Below are 14,922 nucleotides of genomic sequence, written 5' to 3' on the forward strand. Positions count from 1 at the left end.
TGCTGTGGTCTAGGTCTGCCTCTGGTGTTTGCTGTGGAAGCCCTAGCTGACTAACAGCGCATGTTAGCAGGAAATGTCCAAGAGCTGGCTCTGGACCACGGACATGTGTAACTTGCTGGCCTTTGCTGGTCCAGGTGGAGCACTTGGCCAGCAAGGAGCCAGGAGGAGGCAGGTCCATCTGGGAGAAGTGTACAAGATCGTCCACAGGTTGTTCTGAGCACCTAGTGAGTGGAGGGTGGGAGAAGGGCCGCCTTCCAGGATCCCGCTCCCCAAGAAGGCCACTCCTCCCCCACACATTCCTGGAGGAACAGAGGGCCCCCGCATGAGGACCTGCCAAGGACAGGGCACTGTGCACAGTATGCTGGGGCCTGGGTGGGGGCTGGAGCTGGAGGGTGAAGCCAAGTCTCCACTGGGGCAGCACACTCCAGAGGACAGATGTGTACCACTCACCTTGGGTTGGCCTTGGGAGCACTTGTGAGCAGAACACTCTTGAGCATCGAGGGCCAGACATGCTTGTCCCTGTGTGTCCACAGGGCCACTGGGGCCACATATCCCACAGAGGGACTCATTTTGAACTCTTGAGGTGACAGAAAGTGGATGTCCTAGCGCTGCCCTGCAGCAGCAGCTGAGTCTGAGCCAGCAGCGGTGGTCAGCGGCACTGTCCAGGCAAGCGGTCCTCCCGCGGCACCCCCAGCATGGTTTCCTTGCGTTGCTTGATGATGTAAGTGGTTCTTGTTTCCCATCTTCGCAAAGGGCCTTGGTACATTCCTGTGCTGGGGGAGGCAGAGTGAGCGTGGAACAACATAATTTCCACGGTTCTTGGGACAGAAGGAACACTGAGAGCATGGTGACCAATTGCCTGTTCCACAGGGAGCTGGGAGGGCCCTGGGTGACCTCCTCAGTCCTCTGAGCACAGTCTCCTAAGGCCCTGTGGAGAGCCCTCATGTCACCAGGAGAAGCAGGCAATGTGAATCTGGGGCCCGTTTATAGGAAGGATGCGGGCTGGAGGGTCAGGACCCTGCGGTTGTGGCTTTGCTGTCCAGGCAGGCGCGGGGTAGCGGCTGCAGGGATAGAGGGAAAACCATGTGTAAGATAGGAGGCCTCAGGTTATGGAAAGCAGGAAGTCAGAGAGCCAGGAGTTGGGAGATTTGAGTGGAGGAGAGCAAGCAGTCAGAGGGGTGTTCTCTGATAGGACACCAAGTGTGTGGTGGCCAAGTCCCCCCGACCTCCCCGAGGTGCACTTCCCCACTCTGGCCTGATGCACCCAAGGGACCACCTCAGAAAGAGGAGTCCTTATTCTTTTGGATGTCAACTCTTCATGGTCAAGAAGCAGTGTGGCATTGGAGTCGCCATGTGAAGGGAGCCCCTGGGCGCCCACTTGCATCTCAGCCCAGCCTGGCTGCCATCTTGCCTTCCTTCCCAGGTGTGGGCCCAGTCCCCAAACCCCTTCCTTGGGGGCAGCCCAGGCTCAAGGCCTGTGGCCCAAAGGCCACTGACTAATTTCCTGAGCCACCTTGGCTATGAAGTATTGTTATTTAAAACATTTTTTGACAAATTATCTGTCAACAGTAGATGAAGTTAACATTTCTTTTGATCAATAAAATAAATATTGAGGTTATGAGCTAAATATGTTTCTAAGGACCCTTGCAGACTTGGTGTTCATTCTACTTCAGTGCATCTGCTTTAACAAATTTCAGCAGAACTGTTATAATTTTCATTCATAATGTATGATGGCTTTGTACGAATTTCCTCCATGTGTGAAACCTATTTAATGTTAACATTCTCAAATTGGGGTTGGTTTTAAATAATGCACCAAGAGATGCGAAGTGGTGCAAATTATTTCTTTGTGTTGTGCCTGTTAGGCCAGCAATATTTTAGTATTTGTAAATAGTTGTGCATAACTTGGACCCAGAACACTTCTGTCAAAGGGAAAGGACTCTTTGTCCGACCTTATGTAAATTAAAAACCCTCAGCCAATTTGTGGTCAAAAAATAAATAGTAGAAAGAGCTTGCAGACAACATTTATTTTGTATGTACATTAATGGGCACTTCCATTTTTCCTGGAGGCCAGAATCCACTTTGAAATTCATGTTTGATAAATTCCCTGGCTTTCTGAGTAATTTAACTGTCTATAGGGCTCTTGATCCTCTGAGTGCATCATTGAACCTTAGGGACTTGTGCACCATTTCTGCATATCCAAGTTCAAATATATGCTCAAGATTGGTTTAAATTTTAAGTTGTTGATCTTATTTCTGATAGATTTGTTAGCTTATCCTCCATTTCATTTCTAAAACCTGCTCCTAATCCTCAAATACTCTCTTCTTAAACACATCTTTGCTAAATTCATCGATTGTGTTAGTAAAATGTATGTTGAACAGTCGTTCTGCAAGTCTGCTGGAACATGGATATTGTCAGCACCGTCTCCATCTAGAAGTTTGATAACAGGGCTGTCAGTGGTCACCTGCCTTCTAATTTGTTCTTACTCTTAGTAACCCAAGAGTTTTCAAGTCCTTTGTTGCATTTAAGTTTTTTTTTTTACTAGTTATACTAAATTTTACTGATTTTTATTCTACCAGTTATACAATATAAAATGCAAACTGAGTTAATTCAAAAGAATTTTTTTTCATGCTGGTTCTTGGAATTCTTGCATTTTGTTGATATGACAAGTGTTATGTTTCCAAATAAAATTTTAAACCATTATTACTGATTAAAATACATAACTGACTTTTTATTCCCAGCCCAATTTTAAAGGGAATTTCTAGCATTAAGAATAAGTACAAAGGAGGAGGAGGAGGAGGAGGAGGAGGAGGAGGAGGAGGAGGAGGAGGAGGAGGAGGAAACTCGTTCTACGAACACAGAATACAAGTGTTCTGGTGTTCATAAATGACCCCCTTGCCGACATATCAAGATGCCTGAAAAACTTTTTTGGATTTGTATTTTTGAAATTATGACCTTCCCAATCACCTTGAACTGTGATTTGCATCTCATGGATGAGGAGACTGGCTGGTGGTCAGTGGCCAATGTGCCCAAGATGGAGAAGTTTCTAGAACCCAGACGCTCCACCCGCTCCTTGTGACGGTGAATGCTGTTTGTTTCCCCAGCCTGCGCCACTCCCACCCTCTGAAAGCGGCTCTGTGGAGCAGGCGCATCTGAAGGTAGACCTGGAGTGTTCCCTTTCCGGCCGGCCCTGCAGGCCTCCCTCTGCCGGGCAGGCACACGGGCAGCAGGGCTTGGGCTCTGCTTCTTCACAGCTCATTGCTTCTCAGGAGTAGGCTAGAATTTTGAGGCCTTTTTTCCTCTTTTTTTTTTTTTTGTCTCCATAAGGAAATTAGTCTAAAGGAAAAAAAAAATCCTTGTGTGTGGCCTGCTCAGCAAGACTTAGGGACTTCCTCTCCTTAGTTTTCAGGCCCAACCGGACCCGCAGTGCCAGAATTCAAATTCACAGTCTCTGGGGCAACATTTTAATAGAGTTTTTGCTGGTGTTAAAGCTTAACTCTGGTGTTATATTCATACTCCACCATGGAGGTTTAACCACCCAATTTTATTAGCAGCAAAATAAAAGTATCAGGAAAATGAAATCCTGGTGTTTGTGCCCTGGGAGGGAGCAGCCTGCCCCCTTTTCCCAGTGGTAATTTATATCTTCTTGGATCATGGTGCACGTAAACTTGGAGAGCAGTAAAAAAAAGAAGCCATTTGAGAACATTTCTGACTTAAATGAATTATGTGTAGGAAAAGAATACCCAGCCCACATTATCTTTGCCTTTTAAGGAAATGCAGCTTTGACGGCAGGAGTATTCGATCCATTTATGCACCTGGACAAAGATTACAGGCTCAATTAATAGATCTGCAATATGGAAATGAGAATAATCCGCCTCCCTTGTTCTAAAATTTCTTTTCAGATCTTTTCTCTTATAAGGTTTTGGGCCTTCGGAGGGGCCCCGGACCCCACAGTCTGCCTGCTCCCTTTGCCATAGGGCTGCTTTGAAGACTGAGCGTCCACCAAGACTGAAGACTAAGATGCCCACCTCACCTGGACAGCTTGTGTTTTCATGCTGTTGGATTCAAAATGTGAAATGAAATTGCAGCTGGGCTTTGAAGAGGAATTCTGTGTGCTCAGTTCCTTGGGTGGAGATCAGTCAGGGCACGGCTTCTCCGTTCAGACCAAGAGACTGGGACGCAGACGTGGGGCTCTTGTCCTGGCTCTGTCACCAGCTCTCCTAAGTCACTTCTCACTCAGTTACAGTTTCCTTTGTTTGTGATGTGGGACAATGAAGCCCGTGCCCTAGCTCTGTAGGAAGGATGGGGTGAGATAATGGCAGAGGACTGAGTGCCCTGCAGAGCCTGCCTCGGGGACGGGCCTGTCATGGGAGGTTTTCCCCTGCTCCAGGGCTTCCTCCCCTGGGTTGGAAGGAAGAAGGGAGGATCAGCATTTAACTTCACCAGGGATGCCAGACAACATGGCACATACCTCGTTAAACTTGACTTTCAGACAAATAATGAGTACCTTTGGCATAAGTGTATCCTCCCTAATGCACGGGGTAGACTTATACTAAAAATCACTTGGTGCTTATCACCCCCCGCCCCCTTTTTTTTTTTTTTTTTTTGGTATCAAGGAACACCAGGGATGCTTTATCCACTGAGCTATGTTCCCAGTCCATTTTATTTTGAGACAGGCTCTCACTAAATTGCTGAGGGTCTCACTAAGTTGCTGAGGCTGGCGTCAATCTTGTGATCCTCCTGCCTCAGCCTCCCCGGTTGCCAGAATCGCAGGCAGTAGCGCTGTGCTTGGCAGGATCCTGCACTTTTACGAGTAGATTTGGTAGTCCTGGCTTCTTGCTTTTGCCCCAGCAGGGTGCCCCTCCTTTCCTCTGGTGTTCCAACAGGACCGTTGGCACCGGCTGGGTGGCACTGAGTCAAAAGACGGGTTTAGCTGCAGACACTGACCCACATTAGTGCTGGTGCCAGGTGAGTCACTTGCCCATGCTGACCCTCTGCTGTCCCGGTTCTTACAGCTCAGCCCACGAGGCTGTCGTGAGGGTGCAAGGAGCCTCTGTGAATCTGGGGAAGCTCTGGAGCAGGGGCGTGATGGTACTTCTGTGAGCCTCCTTCTGGATGCACAGTGAGATTCTCCCCAGCCTGCCCTGAACGGATGGTCACCTGCAGCTAGACAACAGCTTCATCACAAATCGCATCTGCTGTCCCCCCGGGCTTCAGGGGCATGTCCAGTGAATGCTCTTTTCTGGCTTTGTCCTCTTATGGGGGCCAGGTCCAGGGCAGTTGCTGAGCTGGGTCCTGCCCACTGTGGTCCCTCCCTCTGCAGGTCCCACTGCCTGGCAGCCCTTTTCCTGCCTTCTTCGCAGGGACAGAAGTAACTTTTGCAGTTCCTCTTTCCAAGAAGCTGGTGTTTTCTCAGCCTTTCTGGACACTTCCTTTTCATTTCCTGGGAAAGCCTGTCCTCTCCCAGCTGCAGGAACCGTCCCCGCCGACTTGAGGAGCATCCTCCCGCCGTCACACAGATCTTTCTGGACCAGCACCGTAGGCTCTCCCTCCCCACTGCGCTGGGCTTCCTTCTGCTCCGTGGAGCTACTTGGGAGGCTTCCCCTGGTCCTCCAATGTGTCTGCTGCCTTCTGCTCTCTCTGTGTTCTGTGCCGCAGTAGGCTTTCCGTGAGAGCATACGGTTTTTCATTTTTGGTTGAATTTTGCTTCATACCTACCAAGGGTCGAGTGGCACCAATTCCCACCCTCAGTGATGGATGGAAAAAAAGGTGGTACCAATGCTTGCAATAAAAAAATCAGTGTTTCACCACAGAGAAGCCAAATTGACCATCGGAGGTAGGCACAGAGAGTGTTGAGAGTGTTGTGGTTGATTCTCATGATGCAAGGCCTCGTGACACAAGTTCTGTGCTGCCACACGGGAAGTGGCTATGTCATTGCAGGTTTTTACCTTTCCCTGCTGTTGAGTTATCAGCCTGCTCTTTTGTAACATGAAATAAGGGTACAGCAGTTCTGAGGTGTCTTTCTGGAAGGGACAATTCCCGTGCACAAGCATGCTTATGTTTTCTAGAAAGCAGGCTAAGGATCCTAGGGGCGAAGCCAAAAAGACTCAGTAGATTTTGGTCAAAATGCCTCCAGTTGCGGAAACTCAACAGCAAAAGGACAGATGTCACTCAGCACCTGGGAGCGACAGCCAATCAATTCTTTTATCACCCGTGCAGAAGGAGAAAATCCTGATTTAACAGAGTGTTGATAGTGAGTAATTACTAACTGAAGAAACAGTTGTGACAATGACTTATTTGTTCTTATTTTAATAACATAAAGACACAGTCTGTTTCTCAAACCTGTTACCAGCTTCTCAGTTTCCTTATTGCATCATTCAGGAATTAGTTTTATTAGAATCGGCAATCTAACCTAAATCATTACAGCAGCAACGCCACTCGCCCTGTGAAAGTGCTGTTGTGAAATTCAGAAATCTCGGTTGGGCATACAGATGATGCTTTGGCTGTACTCTTGAATTCCTGTTTTAAAAATAAGGTAGTTGTGAGTTCAATACTTTGCTGGTGGAAAGTGATTTTATGTACATGAGTTGGAATAAAAGATGCTGCACAAGCTCTCTCTTTTCAGTTAGTAGAATTTACAAATTTACTTATCTGTGTCATTTTTTTAACTGAGGTTAATTGACAAATGCCTCATATGAAATAACATTGCAAGCAATAATTGACAGCAAAAGCACCCAATATGTCTTGGAAGTCCGTGTGAAGATCTGCTATCTGACCGTGGCTGCTTCTATAGGTTACTAAGAAGTTGTGTTTTCTCCACCAGTCTCCCTTTATGGAGGAGGCTTTGGCAAATATACACATATTGCACTTTTTCTGATCTATTAATCAAGTTTGAGTTTGCATGCATCATCTAGAAGCGGATTAAGCAAATTGTCTACCTCTTGTTTTTTAATTGCTTTGACAACTTTCTCTCTTCTTTCAGGTAAAAAACTCCCAAGATGCAAAGCATGCACTGGATAGATAGCCTTGGTCTCCATGCCCCTCACCCCTTTTGGGGAGAGGGGGTACAGAGAGCAGCACCGTTTGCCACAAGATGGAGCTCTGCGGATGACGTTTTGTGAGTTTTGCTGATTAAGAATCTAATTTCCCCTGACAACTGGGGTGCATGAGGCACCCTGTTATTTCCAAGTCTTCCTAGACACACTCTCTGTCAGGGCTCCTGGCTGCACTGGTTAATGTTCCCACACACAAACAAGAATGTCCCACGTAGATCTAAAGCTCTGCCTGCCTTGGGAGGGCCGCTTTCCATGGCTTGATCAACATTTTCACCTGGAAGCTCCTGCTGCTGCTGGCAGGTTCCGTCAGAGGCAGGCCACAGGCCAGCTTCTGCTGAAGGCTGATTTATCCTTGTTCTGGTTGAAATCTTGGAGAGATTGTAGGGTTCACTAGAAATGCCCAGGACCCCGTTCAGAAGGGGAGAAGTGAAGTTCCTGGCCTGGGTGGGAGCCCTGCTTGGGCTTGGAGAGCTCGGTGGGCGTCCTTGGCCACACCCGATGGCGCTCCACTTGTTCTTCCTCAGCTCTGTGGGGCACTCAGCATCCCTGCAGGAGCACCCCCCACGGCCCCAGGCTGGGGACAGGAGGAGCGGTCAGCCAGCCGCAGGCTGGTCCAGGCTGGAATGGCTCAGCGGTGCAGGGCTGGAGACACTGACCTCACCTTGGAGGAGAGCAGCTTCAGGCCACCAGCGACAGAATAAATTCCTTAACAAGACCAGGAGGAAGCCGGCGCTTGGCGCGGTCCCCTGGCTGGGGCCTCGGGAGCGGAGACGCTTCCCTTCTCCTCGTCTTTACGAGGGCAGGAGAGGGGCAGCCTTCCATGGTGCACTGATGCTGTCCCTCAGGGGTACATTTTTAGCTGCAGAATTTATGAGTTGCACATTTATTTGATTTGGCTTTTGGTTAATTTTTTTCTCCTCTTGTCAACCTGACAATACGAGGGCAGACGGAGGCAGTCCCTGCAGAAGAGGCTGTAAACGGTGCTCCTGGAGGCGGCTTAGCAGAGGCCGGGAGGTGCCCTCCGCTGCCTCCCGCTCCTCTCTCCCTTCTCCTCTCCGCGGCCGTTCGCAAGGCTCAGGCAACCGGAACCCTCCCCTCCAAGTAGATAAGTCCTGGAATAAACATGGCTGTGAGTCTCATTAACATTTCCTCTCAAACCCCTAAGCACAGAACCTCCAAATGGCCCCCTGGGCCTCCCCGTAATTTCTGGAAAGCACATAAAAAGACCATCGGTGGGTATATTTGCGGAAATCACTAGTGGGTGAGGGGATATGCTTATACGTCAATAACTCTTTCGGACACCACCTTAGCACAGGTGGCGTGGTGACTCCCCTCATGGAGGGAGAGACCTATGGCCTGAGTTTTGTCACCAATGTCAGGCGTCCATGGAGGTGGCACAAGGAAGATCTTGGTCATTTCCCCCTTTTAACTGATGTGGATGTATGGACATTTTGTCACCCTAATGACCCCTGGCTTTGGTTCTTCTGACCACTCCATGTCACAAGAACAAAGTGACCCACTTTTCAGAGTGGCAAATATCCTTTAAGGAAAAACTTATGCTCGAAAAGATCCAACAAACAGATGCTCAGTCTGAATGCTTAGAACCGTACAGTGTTGGGTTAGCGCCATTCTGCTCTGCAGCGTGTATCTGAGGGCATGAAGTCAGTGAGGGGAGATTCACTCTGGACTCTAGTGAAACCTGTTTGCCATGTTTCATGACATTGTTTATTTGGGAGTTGTTAGGGTTCACTCCTGGAGAGCTTCTCCTGCCGAGTTTTGTTTTGAGATTCCTAATTTGACCCTTAGCATGGCCTAACAAAGAAGGACACGGTCATTGGTACCCAAGAAAAACAAATTGCCGGTGGATAGGGGACAGCTTGTGATGCGACTCATCACTTCTTTGAAGGCGTGTTATCAAGTGACTGGGCAGAACTCCGCCTGCAGGAGCCTGATTATGGGCTATGGACGGGGCACATTCAGAGAGAGGAGAAGCAATCCAGGGCCCAGTGATGGCGTCTGACTTGGGAGGAAAACAGGTGTGGGGTCCAGGGTAGCACCTGGTAGCCATTTTGTAGTCTCAGGAGGGCCCTGCGGTACTGGACTTACTCGAGGGGACAGTGGTTGTGAACCGGGACCTCAGCACACAGGGAGTGCTCTGCTGGCGTGCACAGAAGCTTAGGACTTGCCGTTTTCTGGTCCTCACCTTGGCTTGTAAGCAGAAAGAAATTGGGTCAGCACCAGATGCACTTCACATTCTGTCTCCCTCTCAGCATTGAACTATTTTAGCCACCTTCCCCCTGGGAAGGGTCACCTTGTCCAAGTGATGGTGGCCAATGTCTCAATGAAAACGGATCTTGAGTCTTTCTGTATGGCCGCGAGATGCCTTTGCTGACCTTTGCCCAAGAGGCCAAAGCAGCTGCGTCAGGCACCTGTAGCTGAGCCTCGGCCTTGCTTCCTCCATCACCAACTCCACCCTCCACAACTGTGTCTTCCCGGGTGCCAAGTGCCCTCCCTTCTCCTAATCTCACACTTCCTCCTCTAGTACCTTTGCTCCTGGCCTCCACCTCCACCCAGTTGATTCCCTCGGTGCATCTGTTGCTCCAGTCCTGACATCCTCTCTCCTCCACAGCACTGAGCAGAGTGAAGAATGGATCTGGGTTTTGGACTCCTGGCTGGGAGCTCTGGAGAGGTGGCCACCAAAGGAATCTCGCCTGTCAGATAGTAGGAAGTTGACTGCCAGCCTCCCATTCTGACCTCTCCAGGGATGGGCCAGCCACTCTTGGCCATGCCAGATTTAGCTTCCTGTTCCACAGATGATCTTGATGGAACAGAAAAATTTTGAGTTGATTATAAGCCTCTTCTATATCCTTCAGAATTTGCTGGGGTTTTTGCAACTGACTTCAGGATTTTGAGTACAAGGATAACATTCGTGAGCAATGGGCAATAAAAGTCCAAGTCTTTGCTCAGAATTGAGGGTAACTGGGCTGTTTGGAGTGGACAGTCTCAGCTGAAACTTCACATGTTTATGTGTAATTTCATGCAGACAAACCCAAGCCAAAGGGAAGTCAGAATTAGGAAAAGCCGGACGTGGCTGTGATGGCTGTGGGGCTGACGAGAAACTGCTAACGTCCACGTGGAGCCACTGTAGGGTTTATAAGAACATAATGGATGGAGACGAAAAAACCCTTGGTGGCCGTGAAGGCCCTGATGCCGTGTATGTCAAGTCGATGTCTTCTGATGGTCATGAATGTATTGTAAAAAGAGAACACGCACTAACCTCAGGAACAATAAAAACCATGGCGAGAGGCCCAGGTCAGTTTGCTGAAAATGAAACTAATGAGGTCCGTTTTAGAGAGATCCCTTCACATGTGCTATCAAAAGTATGCATGTATTTTACCTACAAGGTTCGCTACACTAACAGCTCCACCGGGATTCCCGAGTTCCCAATTGCACCTGAAACTGCACTGGAACTGTTGAAGGCTTTGAACTTCCTAGATTGTTAAATAAAATTAATTATAATAAACCGTTAATTTTTTCAGCATTTAATACTTGTAATTCAGTTAGTAATTTTTTTCACATATAGCATGTTGCCTGTATGAAATTGAACTACACATTTAATTGCAAAGCAGATTTTCTTCTGTTCTTTTGCATAGCAAAGTTGAAATTTGTTTACTACATCAACAAATTAAGGACATTTTCACAAACTGAGAAATAAACAATTATGCCAACTTGTAGTTGGTTTTACTTATCCTATGGATGTGACTTTTCAAATTAGAACAATGATAATTCAATAAATGCTAAAATACAGGCATAAACAAACATGTTCTACAGGTAAATAATGGGGCTATATAATTTTTTGTGTGTTTTTTAAAAAGCTTATTCTGATCTATAGCCACTGCTAGCATTACTAGAGTTATACAAATAATTACATCATAAACAGATTTATAACTTAGCCAAAAGTTGATTTTTATAATTCAAAGAATGAGAATTGAAATTTCTTATGTCTTTTTTTGATAAACCACAGTATTATTTGAGTGTCTCTTGTGTTTTATTTATTGCTACACTTTAAGAACTTTATTTAAAAACAATTTGGAAGATCACTAGGTACAACTTTAAAATAGTAACTGCTTGAACTCTGACCCATGGTCAACAAGTGAACTTCACGAAGACTTAGATCCTGTTCCTGGTGCATTTGGGGCAATCCAAAGTACTGTACTTTCAAACTTCCTTTACAATCAAAATCTCATTCTTCATAGTCCCTCATGAATATACTTCTTTTTGCTTTAAAACACTCATTATAAGTTTTATCTAGATCTTAAAGATAGATTTTTTTGAACAATACCTGTCTTCCTCCATCAAATGTTATAAAGTATGAAAAATGTTGAGCAATGTAGTGAAAAAATCTTATAATGCACTTAGATATAGTACATGAATTATCTTCTATTAATTGAAGTATATTCCTATAAATATGGTTCCTTAATGAGTGGGTTTTATGAAGTCAGACTTATGAGGAGGTCATTCAAATTTAAGCAAACAAAGAGCATGAGAAACTGACAGAGCATCTTTGCGTATGCTTGGGAGAAGAATCACTGAAGCTGGGTTTAGTGTTGTCTGTTTTAATACAGTAAAGCTGTGATTTTGAGGTCTATAAACTTAAGTCTTCACCTTATTGTTAAGACTAGCTTAATTTAGACCAGTTTTTCTGGAAAACTGCAAAAACATAAAATAATTTTTCCTTTTAGAAAACCTAAACATTATCATTTACAGCTTATTAAAAACAGTTAATATAACACATATTTTTAGTAATTTAAACATTCAGGTACATGGGCTGGGGTTATGGTTCAGTGACAGAGCACTTGCCTCACATATGTGAGGCACTGGGTTCGATCCTCAGCACTGAATAAAAATAAATAAACAAAATAAAGATATTGTGCACATGTATAACTAATTTTTTTAAAAAAATTTAAAAAAAACATACTGGTACATGCTTTAGAAGATCTTCTGGGGCTGGGATGTAGCTCAGTGATAGAGTGCTTTGAGGCACTAGGTTTGATCCCCAGTAAGATGGGGAGTGGGAGGCTGCTACTTAGTAATCAATAATAGCCATTAGAAACCTATATGATGGTTTCTAAAGGTGAGAGCTGGAAGTAAAGTTGGATCAGTTTTTGTAGGTTACTTTGTGTTGGATCCAGAAGTAATCTTAAGTTTAGGACATTAAAATAAAACTAGAATGAAGACCAGATAAAACCTGTGTATCTTGCAGCAAATGGTACTTGCATCTTAATAAAGGCTGATAGACTAAAAGGTTAAAAAAAATTAGGAAATGCCATTTAAAAATTATTTTATGATTTTATTAGGACTTCCATTTCTAGAAAGTTTGTTATCATTTTTTACTTGTTTATTTTAATGTAATTAATATTTTTTTTTTAAAAAAACTTATTTAATTACCTAATGGATTTTTTTTTTCAATGAAAATCTTCTCATAAGAAATAGGAAGAGATTTAAGTGAAGTGGACACAGTTTCTCTCTTGTTTTTATAAAGCAATCTTTGGCTCTTGCAGAGTAGGCCCTTTTCCTCAGCTACCAGGCTGACGCAGACTCCAGCTGCCTACACCCCAGCACCCCATACCTGCAGAATGCTCTACCTTCTGCACCCCATATTATCAGCATTCTGTACATTCAGCATCCTGTACCTTTGCAGTGAAGAGTATCCCGAGTGATCTGCTTTGTTCATGACTTAATTATGTTATTTTACTGTTCTTGAAAACCTAATACCAGGCAAATTTACATTACTGTGTTCTTAATTAGCCAATAATCCTTAAGGATTTGAATGATACATACCCCAAGTAATTTCCTTCCTCACTAAATATGAGTTTTCTTGCATCAGGTTAGGAAGACGGGACAATGACAGGAGGCATCTTGGTGATGACAGCCCTCAACAGGTCTGTCTCCTGAGTCACACTGCGTTAAAAGCCAGAGAGGGTTTCAGCAGCATCATCAAGCACGTCATAGAAATCAATAGATACACCGTGTTGTTGGCTATGACGAGCTTAGCTCTTCATCAGAAGCACAACCCTGCCCGTGCAGCTTCTAGCCTTTCAATTAAGTCAGCCGCGCATTTCTGTGCCTATAATCCACAGCCTCCGTGTTGGCTGCACGCCTTTGGCTGGAAACACGTGCATGTCCCCCACATAGGACCCACGGACAACTGGCTGGCACCTGCAGTTGCCTTGGGTGCTGCAGAGCCCAGTTCAGAATGCTTCCACCTCTGTTCACGCGAGAATCTCCCCCCTCTGGCTGCCTCCTCCTCACTTGCTGCCCACTCTTACTGCCCGGCTGCTGACCACTGTCCCTATGACTTCCTTCCTCATGGGACCTAATTCATCCAGCTCTCCTTTGGTTGCATGTGGCCAGGGGCTTTGGGGTGGGTGGGGTTGGTCCATGCCAGGGCTTCTCCAGTTACTTAGTCAACTAGATAGTGGATGCTCGTCCTGGCCAGCTAGATAGTAAGACATCTGTCCAGGGTCACAGTGAGCACACTTAGGTAGTTAGGGTGCGGTATGTTCAGATCTACAGGGGGACCCAAATTTCAATTTAAAATGCCAGGCAATTAATTTCAAGGATATCATTATTTTAGGTTTGCAATGCATGATGGTCTAGGCCAATCATCACTTTTCCGAGCTAGAGATTGGTTTAGGCAAAAACGTGATAAAATTCTGGCCAATAAGAGGCTGAAGGGTCCCTAGGAGGGGTTTGAATGACCAAAATAAGAGATAAGGGAAGCAAGGTCCCTTTCCGGCTGCTTGAATGGGTCCCCAAGGTGAAACAGGACAGGAGACGGCTCAGTGCAGATGGCAAAGGGCCAGAGGATGGCCGCCGGGTCCTTGCGTGCTGGGAAACCTGCAATTCACAGAGCCCGAGCAGGAGTCCTCGTGAGATCGTCTCCCGAGTTTAACCAGTCCTGTGGAGTCCTCTGTCCCTTGCCATCCAGAGCTTCCTAATATGCTTCTTCACAGTGTCTAGGAATCAGCTTGCAAGTGTCTGTGGTCACTGACGTCGAGGGACACCCGTCGCTTTTCAATTAAAAGAATAAGACGAACTGGGAACCTGTGTGTCACGTCAAGCTTACTGGACCTGTGTGGCTTTGGTGGCCTGTGGGACTGGTGTGGGGACCTGACTCAGCAGGCCACTGGAATTCTCGATTTGACCTTGGTGGTTATGGCTCTTCATAGGTGACCTGGAAGGTCCATGATGCTCAGTCGTTTGTCACTTTGCTGAGCCTGACTGTGGATCCTGTGTGCCGTGAACACTCAGCTACCGGCCTAGAGGACGCAGCTCACGGTGCTCCTGTCTCTGGGGACTCGTCAGCTCTTGACCAGGACTCACTGGCTCCTGGTGATGAGGCGTCCCACCCTCCAGTCGCCTCACGTACCCACACAGCGTTCATTGATGCTGGAAACGGAGAGAAGGTGCAGAAGAGGACGGAGTGCCAGGCAGTGGAGCTCTGGGCCAAGTGGAGAGTGACGTGCTGGCAAGTGGCCAGATCCAGTGGCTATGGTCCTAGGAGGAGCCATGGAGCCCCTCAGGAGCCACCTGTGGACCCGTGGTGTCTGCGCTTCCCCAGGGCGTCTTGCTGGCTGCTGGGGCTTCTCCCTGGACAGCATCCTGCGTCTGACATCACAGAACACGAGGATGCTCCTGGGCCTCACTGCCCCTGATGGGGACCGGCCAAGGCTCTGGACACACCTGCAGTAGGTGAGTCCACAGTAGGAGGACGGCCCAGGCTGGAAGCTGCTCCATGTCAGGAGGTCATGGTGATGGCTTTGCTTACGTAACGCGCATCCTCACAGAAGTGCCTGGCTTCTACCTG

The 14,922-nt window shown here is 46.8% G+C and overlaps 1 protein-coding gene across 1 annotated transcript; it reads left to right on the forward strand.

Annotated features, from left to right (window-relative positions):
- The first annotated feature begins 8,874 nt into the window (after positions 1-8,874).
- Positions 8,875-10,694, forward strand: LOC120885624 (elongin-C). The gene has a single exon (XM_040273190.2). The coding sequence runs from the start codon at positions 10,217-10,219 to the stop codon at positions 10,553-10,555; it is 339 nt and encodes a 112-aa protein (XP_040129124.2). The 5' UTR covers positions 8,875-10,216; the 3' UTR covers positions 10,556-10,694.
- Positions 10,695-14,922: the final 4,228 nt, after the last annotated feature.

The sequence above is a fragment of the Ictidomys tridecemlineatus genome, chromosome 1 (genome assembly GCF_052094955.1).
Source record: "Ictidomys tridecemlineatus isolate mIctTri1 chromosome 1, mIctTri1.hap1, whole genome shotgun sequence".
Classification (NCBI taxonomy): Eukaryota; Metazoa; Chordata; class Mammalia; order Rodentia; family Sciuridae; genus Ictidomys; species Ictidomys tridecemlineatus.

What these genes read in the sequence shown, in the direction of transcription:
- LOC120885624 (XM_040273190.2), top strand. Translation starts at nt 10,217, where the DNA reads ATGGATGGAGACGAAAAAACCCTTGGTGGCCGTGAAGGCCCTGATGCC.